The 13,781-nt window shown below is 44.1% G+C and overlaps 3 protein-coding genes across 3 annotated transcripts in view; 2 read left to right on the top strand and 1 right to left on the bottom strand.

The window, feature by feature from the left end:
- Positions 1–2,723, top strand: part of LOC136443301 (mediator of RNA polymerase II transcription subunit 13-like) — a 52,421-nt gene extending 49,698 nt beyond the window's left edge. Inside the window, exon 31 of the mRNA XM_066440489.1 lies at positions 3–2,723. Within this exon, the coding sequence (XP_066296586.1) occupies positions 3–138 (136 nt within the window). The 3' untranslated portion in view covers positions 139–2,723. The remainder of the gene's footprint in view (positions 1–2) is intronic.
- A 450-nt stretch (positions 2,724–3,173) lies between these two features.
- LOC136443309 (kelch-like protein 21) lies at positions 3,174–9,397 on the top strand. Its single transcript, XM_066440502.1, has 5 exons — positions 3,174–3,508; positions 4,676–4,746; positions 4,927–5,025; positions 5,245–6,237; positions 6,472–9,397. The coding sequence occupies exons 2-5, from the start codon at positions 4,684–4,686 to the stop codon at positions 7,489–7,491; spliced, it is 2,175 nt and encodes a 724-aa protein (XP_066296599.1). The 5' UTR covers positions 3,174–3,508; positions 4,676–4,683; the 3' UTR covers positions 7,492–9,397.
- A 1,023-nt stretch (positions 9,398–10,420) lies between these two features.
- LOC136443329 (uncharacterized) lies at positions 10,421–13,478 on the bottom strand. The gene is made up of 5 exons (XM_066440525.1): positions 12,942–13,478; positions 12,308–12,432; positions 11,864–11,979; positions 11,255–11,409; positions 10,421–10,703 (listed from the first exon to the last, which is right to left on the bottom strand). The coding sequence occupies exons 1-5, from the start codon at positions 13,248–13,250 to the stop codon at positions 10,536–10,538; spliced, it is 873 nt and encodes a 290-aa protein (XP_066296622.1). The 5' UTR covers positions 13,251–13,478; the 3' UTR covers positions 10,421–10,535.
- Between the last annotated feature and the right edge of the window lie 303 nt (positions 13,479–13,781).

The raw sequence follows: 13,781 nt of genomic DNA on the forward strand, positions 1-13,781 counted from the left end.
AGGTATGTTTTGGAAAGCTACAATGCTTTGTCCTGGTTGACCTACGACCCTGTGAAGAGGGACCGCCGCTCTTGCCTCCCCGTACACATGGTGGTGCTGACCAAGCTCTACAACACCATGGCAACGCTGTTGACGTAACAGTAGCTATGACAACAGTATCCATAGCAACAGTGGCTTCCAAGGCATCCTGAGACAGACTTTTTTCTCATAGCAATTTTGGACACGATACTTGTTTCCCTCAAAACAAAACATGTAGCATTACCCATGATGCTGTTTGTATCTGTTTGCAGCTGGTCATCATGGTGATGCCTGTTACTATAGCAACTGGGGTGAAGGTAGAACAGTTTTCTGGTGCAGTTTTTACCACTGGCTATATTTGGTGGTTTTATGTTGTGGAATTGGCAAACAGATATTTTTCTCATTAGGCAACGATACTTTGTTTCAGCTCAGCAAAGGCGATATGTTGTCTCAAAGGACATGAGTTGTTTTGGCTGGTACTTCTGAGGCAAAATGCTGCAATTTGGTTTCTGAGAAATGAATATGAAATGAGCAATAGTATCTACTTGGAGAAAGTTCAGTTTATGACCAGGTGTCGATACAAAGTCTGTGGTTACAATAAATTTTCAGTACTTTGTTTTCTGTTTCTGTCATCTGCCATTGCAAAGAACAGCCAACAGTATAGTGCTCCCTTTGATCAAGCTGTAACATGTCTGGGCATCTCATGTCTGTCTGTACATGTGTGTACTGTCCTATGTTCAGAGGGAGAGGTGCAGCAGTCCATGAAATGGACAAAGTTGTGTGTCAGGTTTAGAGGATGAGAATTCAGACTTGTTTTGGTGCATTGCTGCAATGCCTCACTGTTATATATCAGTAACTACCTATCCACCTGCAGATATGATGCTTCTGTCGTGGTCAGGATTTTGTTAAGGATTAGTTGAGATTCCACAAATTCTCTCAACTACTGTTGCCGTTTCATTTTTAAGCAATACTAAGTCCATCCTTGGTTACATCAGCGAAATTACTTCAGCCACCTTTGTTATGAAATTTGGCAACTGAGTTTATCTCAACTTCCCACCACATACACCCCTTTGACTCAAGGTCAACATGTGCAAAATACAGCGTAGCTATCGCAGGAAACACAGCCACTTTCTCTGTGCGAAGTACTGGAATGAATTCTTCCAAATTGTTGATGAGAGTGATGAAATTGCTTTCATTTTCGTGTTAAGTCTTCGTTAGCTAAAAACAAGATATAGTAGATTCTGCACTTTTCTTTACAGTTTCTGAGCTTGATTTGTTAAAGGCACAGGCACGAATAGTTCTGACTGACATCTTGAAAGGGGTGGTTAAAACTTGCAGCACATATTTTTTCATCCTCAATTTTCCATATTTTTTAAATGATTTTTTCAATTCTTTAGTTATATAACTGTGCAGAGAATGGAAAAACTACAGTTAGGGGACATGTCTGTATTTGTTGCTTTTGTACTTACCTGTTTGAGTTATTAAATGGCCAATGCGCTTCCCCTGTTGGCTAGATGAAACAGTCTAGGTTGCCACATTCTTAGCTTGGAGGAACGTACCAATATCGGTGGTAGCGGGTGGGTGCAGATCCATGATGACCAAAGCTCACAGATTGCAGAGGTTGCACGTCAAGTCAAAATCCATGTAAATAAATTGGTATATTTTTGTGAGTCCCCTTCGATCACTCAACTGTATTGCACAGTGCTCTCAAAAATTGCCGACCCTGGCAGTTGATATTGGTGAATTTTGTATGTACCGTGATATTTTTGTGACCTGAATATAAGTGTCTGTGTACGATGTGTTATTGATGATACTGCCTTTGCTCTCTCTTAGATGCCTAAGTAATAAAAATGTACTGTGTGTGTATACACTACCTGCAAAATATATATCTATCTATAAATATATGTATATTATATCTACATAGTACCATGTATGTACCAGACCAGATTCTTGTAAATCTATTTTATACAAATGGAAGACTTTAATAAATTATTGTTTGTGTCCGAGGACAGCCAGATGACTAATTTTATGTATGTACACTGTTGTACTTGTACAAAAAAAATGGCAAAACCTTCAGGGACACAGTCGAGGGACGGGAAAGGACCGTTACTATGGCAACAGGAGATTTTCTGTCATGATGTCAGAGGTTACGTTTTTATGAATTTAGTTACTGTAAAGATGATTGCCATATATTTCGTCCCTATGTCTCTGATGATGCCACCCAGTGCTACTTAATGACATAAATATAGCATCTAATTTCTCATGCTGTGTAAGGTATATGTTTTATAATTTGTGCCTCAGAATGGAAGGCTGCAAACTTTTGTACAATATGTTGGTTCAAGAGCATGTGAAACTTAATTAATTTAAGAATTTTGCTTCAATGATAGGATTCTGTTGCACAAGATGCAGCGAACATAAGTCAAGCTGCAGAGCATGCGTCGTGCCCTAGCTTTGTACATAGAAAAAAAATAGTGGGACACGAAAAGATGTATATTATTTCTCCAAATGTCCACTCAATGTGTTACGATGAATGTTATACTTTGGGGCAGGAGACTGGTCTGAATATCGTTCGTGGTGGCTGCTGTCCGACGTCAGTGTGGGGTCCTGCGAGCGATAAGGCGGTACCTACCGTAGCCTCCCCCGCCACGATGGGTTTCTACTTTTCCACGTGATTTGTAGAGTCAATAAAATAAGTTATTCATGTACGATGCTGTGTAGTTTCTGTTGTGTCATACGTACCATAGGATCGCCTGTCATAAAGCAATTGAGTATATCTGTATTGCCTGTTTCTAAGGTACTAATGGGGAACTTTTACTACACCTCTAATGGGACGACAGACGTAACAACCATGTACCAACAAATGTCATTGAAAACGTCACCTACTAGCATCGTCATCATCGAGATAAGCTAGCAGAGGTAGCTGCAACAAAGAAGGTTAAGATTACGATTTAGCTTACGCTATTATTATTAGTACCAATGTGTACGCGAGGTATAAGGGGCGTAGGGGAATGTGCGTCTAATGCGGTAAGACTCGAAATGCTCTGCTTTTGCCTGCCTACTCAGAAACACCATATCCATAGTCCACTCAGTGTAGCTGGTAGATTCAAGACAGCCTTAAACATCTACAGGGTACAAATATCTTGCCCCTTTTGTGATGTTACTGGCGCCACGGGAAGACCTGTTTTATGTAGCGACTTGTGCCAGTTGTGAAAGGGAAGACACGATAAACCAGTAATCTGCGGCCCTTCACGTTCAAAATGTTTGTGCAGAGCTCAAATTGCAAACATTCTCGCGGCTAAATTTAGCCGCCCGTCTCCTAAACAAGTCGGCGACCCATTTGTAGCTGATACGGTCGTCGTTTATGCACAACGATTTGATATGAAAGTGAGGTGAAATAACTGATGCACCATCCCGGACTTAAGGCCAGTGCATCCGACAGAGTGAGCGTCATTTGGCCGGTGAAGCCTTTCTGACAACGTCAACCCAGAACGTAAGTCTTTGTAGATACCTACGCTTACCAAACCAGCCCGAGTCTCGGTTCGGAAACAGCCCTAGAAGTGTGGTTGCTGTTTTGATATGTTCTTAAGATTTCTACGGCCATGATAGTATTTTAGAGACATTGTAGCTTGTAACCATTTGCTGATCCACATATGTCGCAATTCATCATACACATTGACAGCTCGGTATACTGGTAGCCGGGGTAACTTACGTTTTTACCATCAACCGAAATCAAGACTGCGCGTGCGCAAAGGGCCAGTTTGACATAGATATGTGTTTCCAGTAGTGATAGACTTGCATGTGTTGAAACAATGATTGTGGTTTTGTACGCAAATGTTTTTGGAGCCAGCCTGTTAAGTCTGCCACTAATGATAATAAAGATCCAATTCAACATGTTATATTTTCCACAATGACAAAGGTCACGAATCACTGCTGAATTGGGTCGTTATGCTGCTCATGAGCAAGATGGGTTTTGATACGCAAACGTAGGACTTCGCAGCCGTTGCATCGGTGCATGTGGCATTGATCCAGAATGGCAGTACAAGTGCAAATTCATCTGCATGACATCCGGGACTTGAGGGCACGCTGAAAACTCATCAGATAGCTGTGCGTTTGAAGTTCGAACCCTTCAGATGACGAAAATGGTTAGAATCTGGAGTGCCTTTACAATACGCACGAGCACCAAATCGGAACTTCAAATATAACATCAGATTCTTGTACATCCGTTTTGGACTCTTTGTTTCCTAATACAGTGTAGATAAAATCCTTGGTTGATACATCAGCAAATTCATTTGTGATTTTAAGAGCTGGACGTGCTTGTCATCAGAATGTTTGTCCACCCTAGATTATGTGACGTGTCCTCACAAGGTAAGATATGTCAACAGTGCCTGGATGGCTGCGACAGAAAAGAAGATAAACAGATACGTACGTATAAAAGATCTAGAAGGAAGCAAACGCTTCATTCGGGGAAACTTAACCGTTCGCCCATCTGCAACATAAGGTTTGAAGATAATCAGATTTGCAAATTTGATGTAACGAGCATTCCTCTCTGCTGAGCTCTTCTAGTTCTACTCTGCTGTATGACTCGAAATGACTTTAACGAACTTCGGAAAATGAAAGATGCTATCGCGTAACAAAATTCCTATCGTAATTTTTGCAGGTTGTGAAATGGCTGCTTACTTCCAGGCCGAGAATGTTGTAGATCCCTCATTGTTGGGAGCATTGGTCGGGGTAAGTGGTCCTAGTATTGTTCCTTGTGGTGCTCTAAATATGAACTGACATTCACATGTATTTATTGCAACAAAATGCTTACTTTTGCACTATCACATCAAATGATGGTTGAATCATTCTTGATAGATATATACCGGATTCTTGGAAAACCAACGATGCTCAACGGATTTTGTGTTTCAGCCAATGCTGTCTGTGTCGGGGGGTCAGCAATCGCGGCGACAGACAGGCGAGTTCGCGGGGGCGCCCTGTCCCCACCTGGGCATTCCGTTAGGCATACGGGTGACTATCATATTCATACACGTACACATTTACCTTAGAAAAGCAAAACATTCTCCCTACATCTTTTCAAAGAAAAACTTTGCTACATGACCAACTGTTTACAACTGTTAGATCTAATACCATGACCGCGGTCTTCTCTCGTTTAAATTTTCTTTCTCTCTAACCTTTCATCTCTCTTCTCCATGTCTGTGGTGTCCAAAATGTCTAACCCATCACAAGCCCTGGGCCCAAGACACCTCAGCCCCACATTTTACCAGCACCGACGTCGACTACGTCACCGATGAAAGCGGGGACCTCACGTTCACAGACAAGCTTCACCCCAGAACCCTGGCGGAAGGCTTACGCCGACTCGTCAACACGAAAGCCGGGCCAAATGACTTGACATGCCACCTGACCGAACGCGGCTGCGCGAAAGTCTTCCAAACCGACTCCCTCATCTACGACTACGAATGCGAGGACGTGTTCAGGAAAATACGGAACTTGCGACTGGCGGGAAAGTTCTGCGACCTGACCGTAAAAGTCGGAAAGCTGGACATCCCGTGTCACAGGATGGTCTTAGCGGCTTTCAGCAACTACTTCGAGCTGATGCTGTTCGGAGACTTCGTGGAGAGTAAAAACGACTACATCTGGCTTCGGGACGTCTCGGCACCTGTCGTGAATGAGATCATGGACTACGCATACTCCGGTGAGATCACCATCACCAGTAAGAACGTGGAGACGCTGATGCACGCCAGCTCCATCTTTCAGCTTTTGCCACTCGCCAAGGCCTGCTGCGAGTTTCTCCGCCGGCAACTAGACGTGGAGAACTCGGTCGGCATCATGAAGTTTGCCGACCTCTATACGCGCAAGAAGCTGGCAGAAGAGGCACGGGCGTACATCTTAGAGAACCTGCCGCAAGTCTCATGTTCGGATGACTTCCGGCAGTTAAGTCTGGAGGACATGGAGAGCATAGTGACGGACAGGGCGTGTAGGTGGGGGAGGGAGACCATCTTTGAGGTCGTCATGAAATGGGTCAGACATGACGAGACAGGTCTCAAGGAGCATCTTCCACAACTCCTCAAGAAAATGAAATTAAGACTGATCAATGAGGGATACCTTGAGAATACCGTGAAGACGTCGGTGGTAGTTCAAAAGTCAAACGAAGCCATGGAAGAAGTGAAGATGGCGGAGAAGGAAATCAGCGAGCACAAGAAGAAAACCTTTTCAACTCAGGTAGATTTCACTGTTTGCTGTTAATGCTATTATCCTCATTTTTCGCTGTTATTGAATGACAACTTGGCCGTAAAACATTACTATTGATAGGTTCAAGTTTATATCCATATTTGTAACTATCACAACAACTTTAAAAGCGGTCTGTGTCTTGCCAAATGAAGTACGTTGCCACTGAAGCACGATACATAGAAGTAATGACTAGATAATGAAATATTCATGGTGTGCGCTGTGCAGGTGGTGGTGCAGGTAGGAGGCATCAGTGGAGGTGAACAGCCGGGATGTCAGAGTGACAAAGTCAGCCACATTGACGTCCTGGAGCCTGAGAGTAAGTGTTGGGCCATCATCTCGTCCATCCCTGACAGAATCAAGTACTGCTACCACGCCGTGTCCGCCTGGGACAACGACATCTACATCTTAGCCATTTTCGACGAGAAGGGACGGTCTGAGTTTTGGCGGTTTGCGACGCAGACAAATATTTGGTACCGGCTGCCCGACCCTCTCCTTCAGCATCAGGGCCGCGTCCGCCTCGAAACGCTGAACGGCCGCGTTTACGCCATCGGGGACATGATGGAGGTATCAAGTTACGAAGACTGTTTCGAAGCTTACGATCCCTGTACCAACGCATGGAAGCTACTGCCCAGAATCTTGAAATCTGTGAGGAAAATCGCAACAGCGGTCTGTAGCGGGAAGCTGTTTGTCTTTGGTTACCAAGGCGACGATCCACAAGAGCGGATGATGGAGGTGCAGTGTTACGATCCTGGGAACGAGACGTGGGACGTGGAGTCGGTGAGCTCGTACCACGGCGGGAAGCGGCAGTACCAGGCCATCGGCCTCGGCAAGAAGATCTACATGATGCCCATATTAGGCAGATTCTTCACCATGTGTGCGTATGACGTCGACTTCATGGACTACTTCAAAGTCCCCGCCCCGAAGAACAGTCACCTGCAGTGCGGCATTACGACGCTAGGGGGCGGGATCATCATCACCGGTGGAAGGGACACCTTCGAGGCGGCTTACCTGACCCCGGCTTTTGAATACTACGACCCCGCGGCCGACAGCTGGGAGATCCTCGGCATCCAGCCCAACCACATCCGCCGGGCGCACAGCTGCGTCACGGTGAACAACTGCCAGTGGATCCAGGCCAGGGTGGAGAAAGCCAAGAAGGCGCCAACCCTGTTGGACACTGTCAACGTGCCAACTATGTGGGGGCGGGCACCCATATACCAAGAAACAACTGCGCAGCAGACTCAATAACTTGATGAGGTTGATGAACTCAATGAAACTAGTGAAAGAGGAACGATCTGTAGACACTGATTCAGTCACACTCTTATAGATATTACTTTGGCGTGATTTTTTAATTCAATTTTGAAACTGTCTGATGTAAATTTTGCTTGGAGAATCTTTCTCTTACTACTTGAAGTCACGATTGTTTCGTATCGCATTGTACGTTATGTCAACAGCTTTAAGTTAGGAACACTTCTCTTAAACTGGGATGATCACTTAAGAAACATATTGAATGACTCCATGTACACTATGCTTAGATGGTACTTCCATGTTTATTTCTACATAGCTGTTGTATATATCCAATTAGAAAACCGACCTATCACATTAGAAAAGTACAACAAAGACATCCTCGCTCCCTGACTAAGAATATTATCTGCCAGACCTTAGACTGTGAAGTTCAGCAGTAGGTATAGGATTTGTTACTCCGGGAAGGAGGATGACCTCCTTCTGGGAGTATTGGGATTGCATTTGTTTGCGCGTTCGCAGCTATAACTCACGATCCCGTTGTCGCATTGGTGTGTTACTTGGCATATCGTTTGCCTGGTTCGGCGTGGTGATGCACAATAGCTTTGTTACACCATAACTACTTTAAACGTCAATCCAATATCGTAATTGCACCCCTATAATTAATGCTATGTCCCACTGCCCTGCCATAGGGACCATGTTATAATCCGTTATGCATGACTGGAATACTTCAGGCAGATACGGGGTATAAATCTTCCTTACTTGCTGTGATCGTATAGTCACTGTTACATTGAAAAATAGACAACGTGCATCACCACACGCAACCTAGCAAACGATATACCAAGTTACATACCAATGCGGCAACGGGAATTGTGAGTTTTAGCTGCGAACATGTGCCGAGTGAACTCCAGTCTGTGTATTAAGTATGCCGTGTCCCTCGCAACTCGCATACAGTATGTGCGCACGGGACGGACGATGCATTTTTACGCACAGTGTGAAAATGGCAAATCTCTGGACCTTCAAACTTACCACACTTGTAGTTTATAATACGGAGGCTGTGACAATGTAAAAAGTTTACGCAGGGGATGAAAGATTGTTGAGAAATATCTCTCAGAAAAGTGCGCGCGCCAGTGTCACTTCCGGGTGGTTAGATCCGGTGACCTTTGACCTTCGTGAAATTATGTTACGATAATATAAATGAGCCTTTTTTTATTGCAAATAGCTTGATAGCTATAGATCAGGCCGGCCTGCAATAAATTGTGGAAACAGGATTTACTGCATATTTGTGATTTCTGATACATCTTAGTTGTAAGGCTGAATGGTTCGTTGATAATTGAAAAGGGGCCATCTAGATCTAACTTTGTGACTTTTCCCGGAATTTCTAGATCCCATCTGTGCCATACTGTAAAAACATACTTTTCAGCAGGTTGACCACTCCTGTATCGAAAGAAAAATATAAACAAACACTTTTTCTTTACTTGCTCTAAAACACTACTTGGACTGAGAAGAGATGCAATTTGTGTGGGTCAATACTTGTACATACTATAAATACTTCACGGAGAATTGTGTCCTACGGACTCTTGTTGTATTTCTATATGTCTGAGTCACACAACATATTAAACCACGGCTGACAGGCTTTCTGCTGCCTCTGCTCTGTAGTGCCCAACATGGGGTCTAACGCTTCCTTCCACTCCTCCAAGTCAAACTTCGCACCGTCCCGTCTGCCGTCATCAGAATCACCATATCATACTGTTGATAAAATATGCGAGAGACGAAGCAACGCCCCCTACCGGGATGAACATCTAATGTATAAGGTAGATCGCTGAATAATGTTGTAGCGAGAAAACATTTCGGACCCATTTCGGTGATCCTGATTGCAATCTTTACCCTGACATATACACTTGCTCTGTGACCTTGTACTGTGATGTGTTTGTTGCGGCGTTTTTAATTAACCTTTGCCTTAACATCCATATAGTTCACGTTAGTCAGTGTTCAGTGTTAAAGTAAGGTCATAGCTTTTCATCAACTAAATGATCCCACGGATAGGGTCTCGATTTGTCACTATACACTGTATAAACAGTGCACAAATACACTTACCTGTAGTCGTTATTTAATGGGAATGATTTTCTTTTAATTGAAAGTTCGCTAGCTCGCTATAGCTAATTCATTTGCGAGAGAGGACAAGAGACATATGCCCGGCAACTGTAATACTTTGAATACCAGGCTACGTGATACATCGCGTTGCCTGGTATCCAAAGTTTTATAGCTGCCGAGTGTAAATAAGACTTGAGTGTAACAAGTCTACAACTGCTAACGGTTAATCATTAGTCCAGGTTAATTGTAGTCTTTGCTTATGTACGTAACGTTATACACATTGTTATTTACACTTAGTGCACGCTCTACCCCGACCAGGATTTGGAAAAACTGTTCATTCTGGCAAACAGAGACCTGTATGACAAACCTGTTTGCGATATCAACCTTTCTCTGGACCTCTGACCTTGTAGTGTAGTACTATACTAGTGTACATTTTGTCAGCACAGTGAGTGGTATTTTGGATCTCCCATGAAGTCCTGACCGAACCATTCTCGGCGAAACGTTCTTTTTTCCTGTCCGGGACTAAAAGGAACGAATCCTTGAATGGAGACTATGAATTTCGTATCGGAAAAGTTTCTTAAAGTCATATTTAAATCACGAGGCTACAACGTTAGCTGGCTTACAAATACAAAACGTTTCGCTTTCGAATCCATCTTTTACCGAAACAGTTTCCTCAGTACAGTTATGTATGTTACATTTCGGTGGGGCTTTTGGTCCCTACCAGAGCAGGAAACAGAGAAAGAAATGTCCTTTCCGCAATAAGGGCACTCAAAGTGTACACTACAAAACATTATAGGATACAGCAAGAACAGCAAGAAATGAAATACAAAGACTTATGAGATATTTTCCCCTTCGGATTCTTCTTTTATTTGGCATCCAACTCACTGCTGAAAATGTAAGTAACAATATGATTTTCAATAGTTTTTGGAAGGAAAACCTTGTTCATGCCTTATGGTTCAGACATTTGGCCCATGCAGTGCGAACACAGCTGACAGGACTAGAACAGTAATAGACACGAAGGACGGAGTTGTCGCTGAACTGGTCCTGTCCGCGGCACCTGGGCACGTGACTTGGGCCTGTGAGCTCCGGGACGGACAGGTGCCATAGCTGAACCCGTCAGCCGCCTGTGGGAAAGGAACAGAAAAATTGAAAGAACTTATTCACTCACCCAAAACATACCAACATTTCGGGTCCCAAACCTACAGGACTTACTCTCCCTCTCAAGAGCTCGAGCTATCTGCCACTAAAAATCATTACCATAGCATGTCCAGAACACGAGAAATCAACACCGGACGTTCCACTGCAGTACCGCTAGGGGGCCCAAGATCTAATCATTTCGAGGTCTTAAAAAGACATACCCACATACCAGGTATCAAGAAAATCCATCTGGGCATTCTTAAGCTATCGTGTTTACAGACGGAAGGCAGAACACACACACGAACGATGACCAAAACATAACCGTCTAGGCGAAGGTAATAAGTGTAGTCATGCGATCTGTTACGGCGGTAATGTATACTTCTAGATAATATCACACTCACGTGTGTGAGAGACAAATTGACGAACATTTAGTCGCCGAACAACAGCACATGTCAATGCCTTTCAACTCTCTTTCTAGAGATTCTTTCGAACAATGTGTAAATCATTGTTAACTGTACATATAGCTTTCGGTACCCACCAACTGTTCCTTCTGATCTCTCTGTTCTTCAGTTCCCAACATCGGGTCCAACGTTTCCTTCCACTGCTCCAAGCCGAACCCTCCGCCCTCGGATGCCGGGACGGGGTTCACCATGATGCCGTTGACGAAATACGTGGGGGTTGCAGCCACGCCCCCTATCATGGAACAATTTGGGCGTTGTTGAGGGTTGTAATATCCAAGCAGATTTATATCGGTGACAATGACAGTATCCAAAGGGCAAAAGCACTATCATTGGCCAATATACAATGTATATAGTACTTCATATGCCCTTTGGATACTGCTATTGCCACCGGTAGATCTGCTCGGAGAATAGCAGAGGCTGCTCTGTCCTCATATACATGTTCGTAGAAAAAATATAGAATGATACGTACTAGAGACGGTCTTGTCGACTATGTATGCTTTTTAGCAAAGGGGATTTGAGCAAATGCAGACGTAGAATAAATTCGAAGGAAATTGGGATATTATATCTAAGTCCATTAGATAATCGGTTAGACTTCCTTTAGACCCAACTCTTCAACCACACAAATGTTTTCCACACTTTGGATGTAGATTTTGCAGCACTGTTATACAGAACGATTGTCTACTTACGGTGACAGGCGTACTTGAACTCGGTCCTAGCTCTGTGGTCTGGGGGGCCCGTGTCCAGTCCCGTCCAGTACTGGTCAGCGGTCACTCCGAGAGTCTGGACAATACTCAACAACTCACTGCAAAATTGCATCCAGGTCGTTTTTAACCCTTCATTCTTTAATTCATCCCCTCTTTTCTGCCTTCCTTCCTTCCTTCCCTATTTCTTTCCTACCTTTCTTTTTACTCCATTTGCCATTTACTCATTCGTCCGTTCATTCAACTCCAAAATACGGTAAATGGTATAAAAAATAGAACATAAGTTCAAGAGCTCGAGCCACAAAGAAAAAAATGGTTGGTAACTTTGGATTATACGTATTAGATACAGACCACTACAAGCCTTACGCTCATGCCACATTGAGATTCCAGTGCCCCAAACGCACATGTATGTTAAAGAACCAGACCTACTTGTACACCTGTCCTTCCGTCCTGTTCATGACCTCCCCAGAAAACTTCTCCAGGTCAGTCAAGACGCGGTCCATGTAGTCGAACGTACCGTTGATGCCGATGTAGGGCTCAATGATATGTAGAACCTGTAACGTTACATATATGTTGATATAGAAGTTTGATAGAACACCATGATCCGCTGGGCCTAGGTTTATGGTCGTAAGTTGACATGTTTGCATAGCGTTTTCTCTACTTCGGCCTGACTCGTATGTACCCAGCAGTACCAACCACTTTACCCGGCATTGTTTTATGTAAACAACAGCGTCGCTTCGTTGTTTACTCTGAATCTGTTGTCGCGTTGGTAAATGTTCTAAGATCTACCCACGAATCAAAAAGTTTTTTGGTCATATTCCGGTTACGACGCGTAATTGCCTGAAATGAATTGTGTGCAAACCAACCAACAAACGGCACCGAAAACATTTACTAGTACCTCCTCAGTGGCGGCCCTACACTGTCTTGTTGACAGTAGTGGCGTCTTTGAACAACACCCTTTACTTTTAGACTTCCTCAACTTTTCCTATTCTTCAGGTTCGAAAGAAAGACTTGTAGTTTTCCACTCGTGAGAATTTATTAAGATCGTCTCCTCGGTACTAACCTGGTGAGTCAAGAAGGCGTACTTGTGGTACGGTAGCGGGAAGAGGTGGATCTTCAGACACAAAAGGTCCGGTCCGTACCAGTCCGCTACTTCCTTCAAGATGGGGAAAGTTGCCCTGAAGTCTGGGCAGACTAGTTCCCCGAACATTTCGATCTGAACGGGCGCCAGCGGGTTACCGTTCTTGTAGACATACCCCGTGGGGATGTCGGGTAGGGGGAGACCGAGGGACGACAGACTCGCGGCCCCGTCGGCTGAGGTGGGGATCGTCCACACAGCGCACAGCAGCAAAACTACAGCTGAGCCGTCCATGTTCGCACTATAAATGACGTATGGATCCCATCTAACAGTGGGCGTGAATCAACGTTCTTTGGCTGCACTTTTGTTGACCCATGTCTGAGTAAAGGACATGTCCTTAATTGACCCGAGACAAAGCAATTAGGCCGCACAATCTCAGTTCGACGATAAGAATTACGGAAAATTAAGATCTAACGTTGGATAGCTCACTTACGCTTTATGAAAAAGCGACACGAAGGCCCCAGGCAGTAATGAGGTAATAATGTATACTACAAAGCTGTATCATAGATATTCGAAGGTGTAAATCACTGAGGGTTAAGTTGGCAAAGACTCTGCGGTCATCAACCTCCAGTCACGGGTGTTGGCAGAGGCAACTGATTCTCAATGTTTGTCATTAAATGTAGCCGCTGGACATGCCACGTGAAATATGTCTTCGCACACATAGTTTTCGGCCTGTTGAAAGCCTGACAAGACAAGTACGTACGTCATATTCCAACAGTTCCTTTCCAGCGACATGTATTGCCGTCAAAAGCAGGTCTTTTCAAA

The sequence above is a fragment of the Branchiostoma lanceolatum genome, chromosome 1 (assembly GCF_035083965.1).
Source record: "Branchiostoma lanceolatum isolate klBraLanc5 chromosome 1, klBraLanc5.hap2, whole genome shotgun sequence".
Lineage (NCBI taxonomy): Eukaryota > Metazoa > Chordata > Leptocardii > Amphioxiformes > Branchiostomatidae > Branchiostoma > Branchiostoma lanceolatum.

Bases quoted from the DNA above. Each gene is read 5' to 3' on its own strand.
- LOC136443309 (XM_066440502.1), top strand. From the start codon at position 4,684: ATGGCTGCTTACTTCCAGGCCGAGAATGTTGTAGATCCCTCATTGTTG. The intron at 4,747-4,926 runs GTAAGTGGTCCT...TTTGTGTTTCAG, and splicing joins TGTTGGGAGCATTGGTCGGG to CCAATGCTGTCTGTGTCGGG. The intron at 5,026-5,244 runs GTGACTATCATA...ACCCATCACAAG, and splicing joins GCATTCCGTTAGGCATACGG to CCCTGGGCCCAAGACACCTC.
- LOC136443329 (XM_066440525.1), bottom strand. From the start codon at position 13,250: ATGGACGGCTCAGCTGTAGTTTTGCTGCTGTGCGCTGTGTGGACGATC. The intron at 12,433-12,941 runs GTTAGTACCGAG...GTAACGTTACAG, and splicing joins ACGCCTTCTTGACTCACCAG to GTTCTACATATCATTGAGCC. The intron at 10,704-11,254 runs GTGGGTACCGAA...CCTTTCCCACAG, and splicing joins GAGATCAGAAGGAACAGTTG to GCGGCTGACGGGTTCAGCTA.